This window comes from Elephas maximus, chromosome 1 (genome assembly GCF_024166365.1).
Source record: "Elephas maximus indicus isolate mEleMax1 chromosome 1, mEleMax1 primary haplotype, whole genome shotgun sequence".
Classification (NCBI taxonomy): domain Eukaryota; kingdom Metazoa; phylum Chordata; class Mammalia; order Proboscidea; family Elephantidae; genus Elephas; species Elephas maximus.
Window position 1 is genome coordinate 121904310 of NC_064819.1, and position 13325 is coordinate 121917634.

The 13325-nt window shown below is 36.1% G+C and overlaps 1 protein-coding gene across 1 annotated transcript in view; it reads right to left on the reverse strand.

Moving 5' to 3' along the window:
• Positions 1–13325, reverse strand: part of COL21A1 (collagen type XXI alpha 1 chain) — a 189765-nt gene that overhangs the window by 118099 nt on the left and 58341 nt on the right. The window contains exons 3-4 of the mRNA XM_049894674.1: positions 10270–10395; positions 6926–7477 (exon numbers count right to left, since the gene is read on the reverse strand). Of these exons, the coding sequence (XP_049750631.1) occupies positions 6926–7477; positions 10270–10357 (640 nt within the window). The 5' untranslated portion in view covers positions 10358–10395. The remainder of the gene's footprint in view (positions 1–6925; positions 7478–10269; positions 10396–13325) is intronic.

Genomic DNA, 13325 nt, shown 5'->3' on the forward strand with positions numbered 1-13325 from the left:
AGAAACTCTGAAAATTATGTAGAATACTATCAAAAGCAAAAATCTGTGAGCGATCGGAGTTCCAGGACAGGGAGTGAAAACAGAAAACACAGAGAGGATCATTGAAGAACTGCTGACAGAAAACTTCCCTAATATCATGAATGATGAAAAGCTGACCATCCAGGAAGCTCAATGAACTCTACATAGGATAGACCCCAAAAGAAAAACACTAGGGCATATCATAATCACACTCGCTAAAACCAAAGACAAAGAAAAAAATCCTGCGAGCAACTCGAGAAAAACAAAAAAATCACATCAGAGGAGAAACAATAAAAAAAAAAAAAAAGACTAAGCTCTGATCATTCAGCAGAAACCATGCAGGCAAGAAGGCAATGGGATGACATATACAAAACCTTGAAAGAAAAAACTGCCAACCAAGAATCATATATCCTGCAAAACTTTCATTCAAATATGATGGTGAAATTAGGATATTTCTAGATAAACAGAAATTAAAGGAAAATGTAAAAATCAAACCAAACTTTCAAGAATTATTAAAGGGAGCCCTTCGGTCTGAGAACAAACAACATCAGACCACAGTCTGACTCTAGGATGCAAGATGTACCAGCCAGATACCAATCTCGGAAATGAACTCTCAAGGACTATCCAAAACCAAAACAACTGCAACAAGGGAACAGGTTAATCTGTAAATGACAATGTCAGAATGATAAAAGAGGGAATAAATGGTATAAGTATACAACTTTCTAATGGAGAGGAAGGCAAGGTGATAATTTTTTTTTTTTTTAATACCAAGTAATAATAGACTAGTTTAAACCTAGGAAGATAAGGGTAAATTTCAAGGTAACCACAAAGAGGGTTAACAAACCCACCCATCAAAATAAAGAAAAACATACAGTCTCAATAAAAACAAAATCTACAAAAACAAAAGGAACTCAGCACAGGAGAGTAAGAGGAACAAAGAAAATATTAGCACCACAAAAAAAAAAAAAAAGCACTACAAAATGACAGCAATAAACTCACACCTGTCAATAATTACAGTGAATGTAAATGGCCTAAATGCACCCATAAACAGACACAGAGTGACAGAATGAATAAAGAAAAAAAAACAGGATCCATCAATATGCTGTCTACAAGAGACACATCTTAGAAGCAAAGATGTAGATTTATGAAAAATCAAAGGATGGGAAAAAATATATCAAGCAAATAACTACCAAAAAACAGCAGCAGTGGCAATACTAATCTCAGATAAGTTAAACTTTAAAACAAAATCCACCATAAAAGACAAAGAAGAGCACTATATAATGATTAAAGGCACAATCCATCATGAAGACTTACCCATAATAAACATCTATGCACCCAATGACAGTGCTCCAAAATACATAAAAACAAACTCTAAAAGCAATGAAAACAGAAATTGACAGTTCCACAATAACAGTGGGAGACTTGAACACACCACTCTCAGTAAAGGACAGAACATCTAGAAAGAAACTCAACAAAGATAAAGAAGAGCTAAAGAGCACCATCAACCAACTTGGCCTCATAGACATATATAGAACGCTCCACCCAACAGCCGCAAAGTACACATTCTTTTCCAATGAACACAGAACATTCTCCAGAATAGACCACATCTTAGGCCACGGAGCAACCCTCAACAAAATCCAAAACATTGAGATAATACAAAGTATCTTCTATGACCACAATACCACCAAAGTAGAAATTAACAACAAGAAGAGTAAAGGAAAAAAAATCAATTACATGGAAAGTGAATAACACGCTGCTTAAAAACCATTGGGTGATAGAAGAAATCAAAGATGGAATCAAAAAGTTCCTAGAATCAAACAAGAATGAAAACACATCACATCAAAATCTTCGGGACACAGCAAAGGTAGCGCTCATAGGCCGATTTATAGCACTAGATGCACATGTTGAAAAAGAAGGGACAAAATCAAAACATTAGTTACACAACTGGAACAAATAGAAAGAGAACAGTGAAAGAAGCCCACAGCCACTGGAAAAAAACAAATAATAAAGATCAGAGCAGAAATAAATGAAATAGAGAATAGAAAAACAATAGAATTAACAAAACCAAAAGCTGGCTCTTTGAAAGGGTCAACAAAATCGACAAACCACTGGCCAAACTGATGAAAGAAAAACAGGAGAGAATGCAAATAACCCAAATAAGGAATGAAATAGGGGGCATTATTACAACAGAACCAACTGAAATAAAAAGGATCATAACGGAGTATTATGAAAAACTATACTCCAACAAATTTGAAAACCTAAAGGAAATGGACAAATTTCTAGAGACACACAACCTACCCAAACTAACACAAAATGATGTTGAAAATCTGAACAGACCCATAACAAGAGAAGAGATGGACAAGGTAATTAAAAAAAAAAAAAAAAAACTCTCAACAAAAAAAAAGCCCTGACCCAAGGCTTTACTGGAGAATTCTACCAAACATTCAGAGAAGAACATAGAAAAGGAAGCAATACTTCTGAAGTCATTCTATGAAGCCAGCATAACCTTGATACCAAAACCAGACAAAGACACCACAAAAAAGAAAATTACAGACCAATATCTCTCATCAATATAGATGCAAAAATTCTCAACAAAATTCTAGCCAATAGAATTCAGCATTGTATCAAAAAAATAATACACCATGACCAAGTAGGATTCATAGCAGGTGTGCAAGGATGGTTCAACATTAGGAAATCAGTCAATGTAATCTACCACATAAAGAAAAGGAAGGAAAAGAATCACATGATCATCTCACTTGATGTGGAAAAGGCATTTGACAAACTCCAACACCAATTTCTGATAAAAACTCTCAATAAAATAGGTATAGAAGGGAAATCTCTCAACATAATAAAGAGCATCTATGCAAAACCAACAGCTAACATTGTTCTCAATGGAGAGAGGCTCAAAACATTCTCCTTGAGAACAGGAACAAGACAAGATGTCCTTTATCACCACTCCTATTTAACATTGTGTTGGAAGTCTTAGCTAAAGCAGTAAGGCAAGAAACAGAAATAAAGTGTACCAAATTGGGAACAAAGAAGTTAAACTGTCCCTATTTGCTGATGATATGATACTATACTTAGAAAATCTAAAAGACTCCAAGAGAAAACTACTGTAACTAACAGATTCAGTAGAGTTGCAAGATACGAGATAAACATACAAAAATCAGTTGGATTCCTATACACCAATAAAGAGAACGATGGAAAGGAAATCAGGAAAACAATACCATTTATAATAGTCCCTTGAAAAATAATTAGGAATAAATCTAACCAGGGATGTAAAAGTCCTACACAAATAAAAATACAAAACACTACTGCAAGAAACCAAAAGAGAGCTACATAAATGGAAAAAAACATACCACGAATAGGTAGACTCAACATTGTGAAAATGACAATTCTACCCAAAGCGATTTACAAATACAATGCAATACGAATCCAAATACCAACAACATTCTTTAAACAGATGGAAAAACTTGTCATTAACTTTATATGGAAAGGGAAGAAGCCCCAGATAAGTAAAGTACTATTGAAGAAGAATAAAGTAGGAGGGCTTGTACTACCTGACCTCAGAACCTACCATACAGCTATGGCAATCAATACACCTGGTACTGGTACAACGACAGCTACATTGACCAATGGAACAGAATTGAGAACCCAGATGTAAATCCAACCACCTATGGTCACCTGATCTTTGACAAGGGCCCAAAGTCCATCCAATGGGGAAAAGATAGTCTTTTTAACAAATGGCACTGGCAAAACTGGATGTTCATCTGCAAAAAAAATGAAACAGTACCCATATTTCAAACCATATACAAAAACTAACTCAGAATGGATCAAAGACCTAAATATAAAGCCAAAAACCATGAAGTCCATAGAAGAAAAAATAGGATCAACACTAGAGGCCCTAATACACAGCATTAACAGGGTACAAATCACAAACAACACACAAGCTCCAGGGGATAAGCCAGATAACTGGGATCTTCTAAAAATTAAACACTTATGCTCATCAAAAGAGTAAAAAGAGAACCTACAGACTATGAAAAATTTTTTGGCTATTACAACGAGACAAAGGTCTAATCTCTAAAATCTACAAGAAAATCCAACACCTCTACAACAAAAGGACAAATAACCCAATTAAAAAATGGGCAAAGGAAATGAACAGACACTTCACCAAAGAAGATATTCAAGCGGCCAACAGACACTTGAGGAAATGCTCACGATCTCTAGCCATCAGAGAAATGCAAATCAAAACCACAATGAGATACCATCTCACCCCAGCATTACTGGCACAAATCAACAAAACAGAAAATAACAAATTTTGGAGAGGATGTGGGGAGATCAGAACTCTTATGCACTGCTGGTGGGAATGCAAAATAGTACAACCTTTTTCGAAAACGATATGGTGTATCCTTAGAAAGCTAGAAATAGAAATACCATTTGATCCAGCAATTCCACTCCGATGAATATATCCTAGAGAAATAAGAGTCATGACATGAATAGGTATACGTACACCCACATTCACTGCAGCATTGTTCACATTAGCAAAAAGATGGAAACAACCAAGATGCCCATCAACACATGAATGGATAAACAAACTGTGGTACATACACACAATGGAATGTTACACATCACTAAAGAACAATGATGAATCCGTGAAGCATCTCATAACATGGATGCATCTGGAGGATATTATGCCGAGTGAAATCAGTCAGTCACAAAAGGACAAATATTGTATGAGACCGCTACTGTAAAAACTCATGAAAAGGTTTACATACAAAAAGAAACAATCTTTGATGGTTATGAGGGAAGGGAAGGAATGGAAAAACACTTAATAGACAATAGATAAGTGGTAATTTTGGTGAAGGGTAAGACAGTACACAATACTGGGGAAGCCAGCACAATCTGTGCAAGGCAAGCCCATGGTAGTTCCATAGACACATGGACCTGAGGGACCAAATTGCTGTGCTGAGGACTGTGGGGACCACGGTTCCAGGGAACCTCTAGCTCAATTGGCATACAGAGTTTATAAAAAATATGTTCTATGTTCTACTTTGGTGAGTGGTGTCTGGAGTCTTAAAAGCCTGTGAGCAGCCATCTAGGATACTCAACCATCTCACCCCTTCGGGAGAAAGGAAGAATGAAGAAAACTAAAGACATAAGGGAAAGATTAGTCCAAAGGACTAATGAACCACATCTACTACGGCCTCTACCAGACTGAGTCCAGTACTACTAGAAAGTGCCCAGCTACCACCACTGACTGCTCTGACAGAGATCACAATAGTGGGTCCCAGACAGAACTGGAGAAAAAATGTAGAACAAAATTCTAACTCAAAAGAGAGACCAGACTTGCTGGCCTGACAGAGACTGGAGAAACCCTAAGAGTATGGCCCCCGGACACTCTTTCAGCTCAGTAATGAGGCCACTCCTGAGGTTCACCCTTCAGCCAAAGATTGAACAGTCCCATGGAATAAAACAAGACTAAAGGGACACACCAGGAAACCCTGGTGGCATAGTGGATGGTTGCTAACCAAAAAGTCGGCAGTTCAAATCTGCCAGGTACTCCTTGGAAACTCTATGGGGCAGTTCTACTCTGACCTATAGGGTCATTATGAGTTGGAATCGACTCAATGGCAACGGGTTTGGTTTTGGTTTTAAAGGGGCTCACCAGCCCTGGGGCAGGGACTGGAATGGTAAGAGGGAACAGGACAGCTGGTAATAGGGAACCCAGGGTTGAGAAGCGAGAGTGTTGACATGTCGTGGGGTTGCTAACCAATGTCATACAACAATGTGTGTACTATTTGATGAGAAAGTAGTTTGTTCTGTAAACTTTCATCTGAAGTTCACTTAAAAAATATATGCATATATATATATATATATAAAATAATAATAAAAAAAATTCTTTCTTTTCTACTTTTGTAGAAAGGTCTTTCTGGGTTGGGAGTAGATTTTGATTTTAATTATACTTGCCCAACACCTGGCAGGTACAGATTACTGTTTATGAAACAATGGAACTTTCTCAAATAATAGGGTTATTGTGAACATGAAATTAAATTTCATAGGATGATATAAACATAATTAACAGACTGTTAACTACTACATTTTTTTCTCACCACTGATGGGACTCTAAGCCTTTTTTGAGTGGAATATTCAATACTTTATAGAGCCTTAAAAATGTTGGTAATTTGATCCTTTTTTTCAATGTCTAGGTATTTTTTTTAAGAATGACCAATTCCCATTCAGAATTATGTACAAGGATATTCACTGTTATTTATATTAGAGAAACTTAGAAATAAACTAAATGTAAAGAAAAGGACATTCAAAAATGAATTATGATATGTTCTAATGAGAAAAAGGTAAACAAGCATTAAAAGTTGCATTTTCAAAGAGTATTTGATGACACTGGAGATTGCTTGCTGTCATGGTAATAAAGCATAAAAATTACATATACAATAATAGAGTATGAAATAATATGAAATTACATATACAATATTATACTGATTTAGGCAGATATATAAATTCTCAGGCACACTGCATGAAGGAAAAAGACGAGTTAAAAATGCTGATCTATTAACTGAAGTTATATGATTATATGTGGTTTATATATTTTTTTAATTCTCTGTGCATCTCTTCTTTTTCTACCATCTCCATAACAAACATGTAACTGAAAGGAAGAAATGAAAAATGTAACGAAATACTGTATTTTCCAACTTAAGACTTTATAAGAAAGTAATTGTTTCTAAAAACAAAATTTATCTAGAATAAATACAACAAATTTGTGCTCACATCAATTCTAATATTAAAATAATTTCACATTAGATACGACCATCCACACCAGTATAAATGAACAGACTATATCAAAATGTAAGAAAGTGCAACTATTAATTGTTTCAAAATTATACTGACTCACCTTCACAAAGCTTCTGCTTCATCACCTCCCTTATTTTGGATATTGCAAAATAGTCTTCCACATAAAACACATAAGTAGATGAGGGCTTGTTGGCTATAGCTCTGAGTTCTGCATCTTCCATTTCTAAACCAACACCAATGGCAAATAAGGTTATCTGACTGTCTCTCGCTGCTTCTGCTGCATCCTTGACTTCATCTTGGGATTTGCCATCCGTCAGTACCACTGCTATCTTAGTCAGAAATCTTGAGGACTTGGCAAAAACATAATCAAGTGCAAATTGAATGGCTTTTCCAGTCCTTGTGTTTCCTCCCAAGTAATGTATGGATTCCACTGCTGCTATCAAATTCTCTCCCGAATCATGGCTTCCAAGGGGAATCTCAAGTACAGGGTAGTCACTATACTGGACCACTCCAACCTGAATAAACTTTGGTCCAATGTCAAAGCTCTTTGTGATATTAACAAGCCACTTTTTCACTATTTCAAAGTTTTCTGGACCAACACTATACGAGCCATCTAAGATGAAAACTAAATCTGTTGGAGCAGTACGACAACCTAAAAAAAAAAAGCCAGCAGAACACATTTATTATATAAAAATCAAAAAGTGAGGAATCTTAAATGCATGCTTCTAAGCTATACACTAACATCAATGTTATCAATGAAATACGTTTAGTTTAATGCTAGTCTGCAATATTTACAAAAAATGTAAACCAATGAATAGGTAGAAAGATTAAAAACACATTTCTGCCAACTTCAGGACTCAACCGGCCAATAAAATTCCACACTCTTGGGTGTAACTGATAAAAGTTAAGTAAACCAAAATCTCTAAAGCATTCATTGTTGTCCTACATCCAAGATGAGATTCTGAAGGTCTGATCACTCATTTTTAGAGTTAATAAAGCAGTGAAAACATCAGCTTGTGCTTAGTGGACTGTGTTCTTTTCCATATAGATAAAAGATTCCTGTTTCCAGATATAGAAAACACACATGGTCAGCACATCTTAGAGTTCTTTTGAGAGAGATACTATCTTTGGTGCAAGTTATAACTGAACAAGTTAAAAGCAGTTGTAAAATGAAAAAGAAAAAATAAGTATTTTAATTCTCTTTTCTACAGTACTCACAGCATGCCTCTAACCCTATTTCATTCTTTTAGTCTACATATACTAAGTACCTATTCTGTAGCTAACATCATGCTAGACAGTGGATTCAAAGATTCATAAAATACGTCAAAAAGCTCTGTCTAGTAAGACAGACGACTGGTTGGTTAGAAAAAGCACAATGTAGTATGAGAACACTTAGGAAGGAATATTCAATCTAACTGAGGAAAATCAGAGAAGATTTTGTGGGAAAGTTGACAGGCAATCTGAAATCCAAAAAGAGAGCTTTAGACAGATGAAGAGGACATTCCACTCAGAGGGAATAGCAAATGAGAAGGCCAGAGATGAGAGACAAACAACAAAATTAGACTGAGACAGACACAGAGTAAAAGACAACCTGGTTTGTTTAGGTAATTCCAGTAATTTGGAATACCCAAAAAGAATGTATGAGAAGAAATAGCTACTCTTGTCTTTATTGCCAATTAGTATTTTTTCATCTCCTTAGAAGTAAATAAATCAATTGATCAAAGTCTCTCCCCCTTCTCTTTTCTTTCTTTATCTATGTCTACTTACATATGTGGGATGACAAACCTCATTAAAAGGCCCCAGTTTTGCAATTATCACAACTCACCCATCACAGACACCACTGAAAATTAACAAAATTGTTAGGTAAATATGTATAAAAAAAAAAAAAAAAACAGCCAATAAATTAAGAAAAAAAAAATTTACCAAAACATGAATTTTTCTCAAAAATTTAACTGTAATGATGACATTACTCCTGGGGTGCTATGTGGTAAGTAGTGGTATACTGCAGGAGGGCCTCGGGGATACAAGTGCCTCTGTCATAGTGACCACTGACGGAGTTCAGGCTAGGGGCAGCAGAAATGGAATTCAGCCCAGAGGCAAATTTCCTAGCCCAAGGGAATACAATTCTGTTATTTTTGGAAGCTGGGCTGGAATTACATGGTTACATTTTTTTTTTGGGGGGGGGGGAGTTGTGGCAGAGACAAACAGGACAGAAAAGTTGTGTTTGTAGAGCTCTTCAAGGTTGGTTCTTCCCAAATTCTTTGAGACATATTGTTATCTGGACCTGCCAGTATTTGCTTGCCACCAGATTCTATGGTTATAAACTCTTACAGGTTTATTCTTGGCCATTTTGCCCCACTTCCTGTCTCAGAGTCACAGGGCATATATTTTGTAACTAGAAGGTTAGCCAAAAGCATGAGTACAAAAGCAAGTATCGCCATTTATAAACCCCAGGGAAAAAAATCTCCTCCCAGAGATCTCCTCCTTAGAGAGATGAATGATGTTATAGGAAAGGAATGGAATTAAGAACCAAAAACCATAGTCTGAATGCTAGCTACAGCTCTAACTGGCTGGAGGACACTAGGCAAATCCCTTAAATTCTGTGACTCTCTTTTCCCATTGAAAAAACTGAGAAAAATAGTATCTACCTTGAGTTTTCCTTAGGTTGGGGTAAAGAGAAACCAAACCCATGAGGGCTGTGCGACAGATTACTTTATAGAGTGCTTGGGTGGATTAAACTATAAAATTGTAATGCAAACATTAAATATTATCATTTTAATAAATCTTAAGCCAAGCTTAATCAAGTTGTCAAACCATCTGATCTTATTTTTACAAAAACCACAGCTAATTTATAGTAGGGTATTTTTTTTTTTTATGTTTGTGTGTGACTTTTAAAATATGAATATAAGCAAACAAAAAAAAAAGTATGATATTTGTAAGCAAAGGCTGGGGTAGAAGAATTACAAATACAGCTCTCCATTTCTGATGCAGGCTTTCCTGTAGGCAATCAGAAAAATAATCACCATATACTGAGATATCACTGTGCTAAACCACTCACATGCATTATCTCATTCAGTCCTGATAAACACCCTATGAGGCAGGTGCTTTTGTCACCTCCATATAATGGAGGAATAATCTGAGATTCAGACACAAAGGTAATAAGCCCAAAACAATTCAGCTAAACAAGAGGGACTCAATACTAGACTGTTTATTCCAAAACATGATGGGTTAGCAGAATAAACCACCACAGGAGGTTATCTCAAAATTAACCTTGGAAGGAAGCTTTTTCTCTCAGTTTATGCGTAACATAGAAATGTGTTTATTTTCGGGAATTACAGCATCAAAGATAATAAGAATGAGATATTTAAATCATTCCTTGACTTCCCCTCTTTTGATTTCCAGAATGCATTTATTGATAACACAGGGGGACAATGTTATTCTTACTTGATCTTATCTCCCCATCTTCGGCTAATACAGAATTCTGAAGGAGCAGGACCAAAACCATCCGAAGAAATGTAATGTACCGAGTCATGTTTCTGTTTCTGTTAGAAGATTTGGGTTTTAGAATTCCTATAAAGGAAAAAGAAAAAAATGGAAGTTAAACATATAAGATAAAAAAATAAAGATAAATCACTAAAAAAAAAAAAACACTAAGCATTATAAATTTAAGTTTTTAAATTATAATATCCTGTTGGAATACAGCTAATCTTATGATTTTCCTTAGAATTATTTCAGATGTATCTGACATGGCCGAATTCTGAGTGTACTAACACAAGATGACAATGTAAGGGGGTTGAGAAAGACCATGATATTCTTTTAACGTATCATTTACTTGGAAAAATAAACGCTTTCTTTAAAAAGTTGGACTTTGCTCAAAATATTTACTAGAATTCTTCCTTTTGGCATGGCCTATCACATTCTTTTAAATACCTCAATGTTAGCAAATATTCTTCTTTTAAATATAGATTTGCATTTAAGAAACACTCAAAGGTATCTGGTAAAAATATGTGTATGATAAAGCTGAATGATGGGTTTAATTTTAAAAAATGAGGTGTGCTTACAAAACATTATGATCTATTTTATTTGATACATAAACCCTCAGTTATATGATTTCAATATGTCTTTTAAAAATCAGTCCTGGTTAGGATACGGAAAGTTACAAGAGACTGTCACTCCCGACAACGAGAACATGCCAGATAAACTACAAATCATAGTAAACCCATCAGAGAGCAGAAGATTTAATGGAACCTAAAGGAACTAACCCTGGTAGCACAGTGATTAAGAGCTCAGAAGCTAACAAAAAGGTCAGCAGTTCAAACCCACCAGCTGCTCTGCTGGAGAAAGATGTGGCAGTCTGCTTCTGTAAAGACTACAGCTTTGGAAACCCTATGGGGCAGTTCTACTTTGTCCTATAGGGTCGCTATGAATCAGAACTGATTCAATCGCCTGTGAGCCCTTCGTAGTAGAGAAGAAATTCACAGATGCTTTCATCCCTGGCAGATGGGGAATCCACCCCAGGAGAAGGAGGAGCTTCCCCTAGCCTGGGGTAAACAGAAACCCACAAAGGCTCTGTGACAGATTAAAATCCTGAGATGGCCTATCCACAGAGCAGGTTTGTCCCCACTAAGCTACTTTTCCTTAACTGAGTGCATAGAGTAGACAAGGTTATAGACAGAAAAAGATGGGAGCAGGGAAGAACAGCCTAGAGAGTTCCCCTCCTTTCCTCCTCCTACCAGGTACCCAGGGCCTTCCTCATATACAAACCAGCAGCTTGTTGAAGGCTCAGAGAAAAGCAATGTTGCTGAAAGAAGTCTCTTCAAGGCTTTCCAGTCCTTCACTAGAGTGGAAAGAGCTCTAAAAACTAAGGGAAAAACTGGAGAGAAAAATAGAATTCACCAGCAATCCAAAAAGCTAGAAACCTGCAGAGGCAGAGCCAACATGGTTCTATGGTCAGAAGCACCATGCCGCTCCTCTACAGTAAAGACCCCAAAAACTAAGTAAAACACATACAAATGTCAATCCTGGAATCCTAAGTACCAAATGAAGGAATTAAGAACTCGATCAAGCACCAAATGTAATAAGAAACTAACAGAGAACATAGAACAAGGAGAGCCAAGGAGTGAAGGTCCCATGCCAGCTAATGTGGCCGGATTCACCATCTTGGGCTACAACCACCAAAGAACTCAGAAAAAAACCTGCCAACCAAGAATAACATATCCTGCAAAAATTCTCACTCAAATATTATGGCAAAATTAGGACATTTCCAGGTAAACAGAAATTAAGGGAATACATAAAAAACAAAACCAAACCTACAGGAATTATTAAAAGAAGTCCTTCAGTTAGAGAACCAACAACATCAGACAACCCGAATCTAGCACATAAGACAGTATCAGTGAGATATTAACCTCGATAATGAACTCTCAAGGATATAACAAAACCAAAAAATTTACAACAGGGAGCCAGAGACATCAATCTGTAAATGACAATGTCAAAACAATAAAAGAGGAACTATACCTACACTGTTTTTTTTTAAACAGTGTAGGTATAGAACTTTCAAATGGAGATGAAGTCAAGGCATTATCAAGTAATAAAAGACTTACAACCAAAACCAAAAACCAAACTCGTTGCCATGGAGCTGATTCCGGCTTATGGTGATTCTGAAGAACAGAGTAGAACTGCCCCATAGGGTTTCCAAGGAGCAGCTGGTGGGTTTGAACTATTGACCTGTTGCTTAGCAGCCATAGCTCTTAACCACTGGCTACCAGGGCTCCAATTGGATATAGGTAAATGATAAAGGATGACTCGAAGACGGGTAAATTCCCAGGTAACCACAAAGAAAGTTAACGAACCTACTCCTCAAAACAAAGAAGAAAAACAAAGTCTTAGTAAAAAAAAAAAAAACTACAAAAATGAAACAAAAAAAAAACTACACAAACAAAAGCAATTCAGCATAGAACAGTAAGAGGAACAAAGAAAATGTCAGCACCACAAATAAAAGCACTACAAAATGACAGCAATAAACTCATACCTATCAATAATCACACTGAACGTAAATGGCTTAAATGCACCCATAAAGAGATAGAGAGTGACAGAATGGATTTAAAAAAAAACAGGAACCATCAATATGCTGCCTACAAGAGGCATGCCTTAGAAACAAAGACATAAATTTATTAAAAATCAAAGAATGGAAAAAATATATCAAGCAAACAGCTACCAAAAAAGATGAGTGGCAATACTACTAAAACAAAATCCACCATAAAAGACAAAGAAGATCATTAAGAAAAAATAGGGTCAACTCTAGAGGCCCTAACACATGTCATTAACAAGATATAAACCGTAACTAACAATACACAAACACTTATGCTCATCAAAAGACTTCACCAAAAGAGTAAAAAGAACCTATAGGCTGGGAAAAAAATTTTGGCTATGACAAATCTGACAAAGCCCTAATCCCTAAAATCTAGAGGAAAATCCAACACCTCTAAAATAAAAAGACAAAG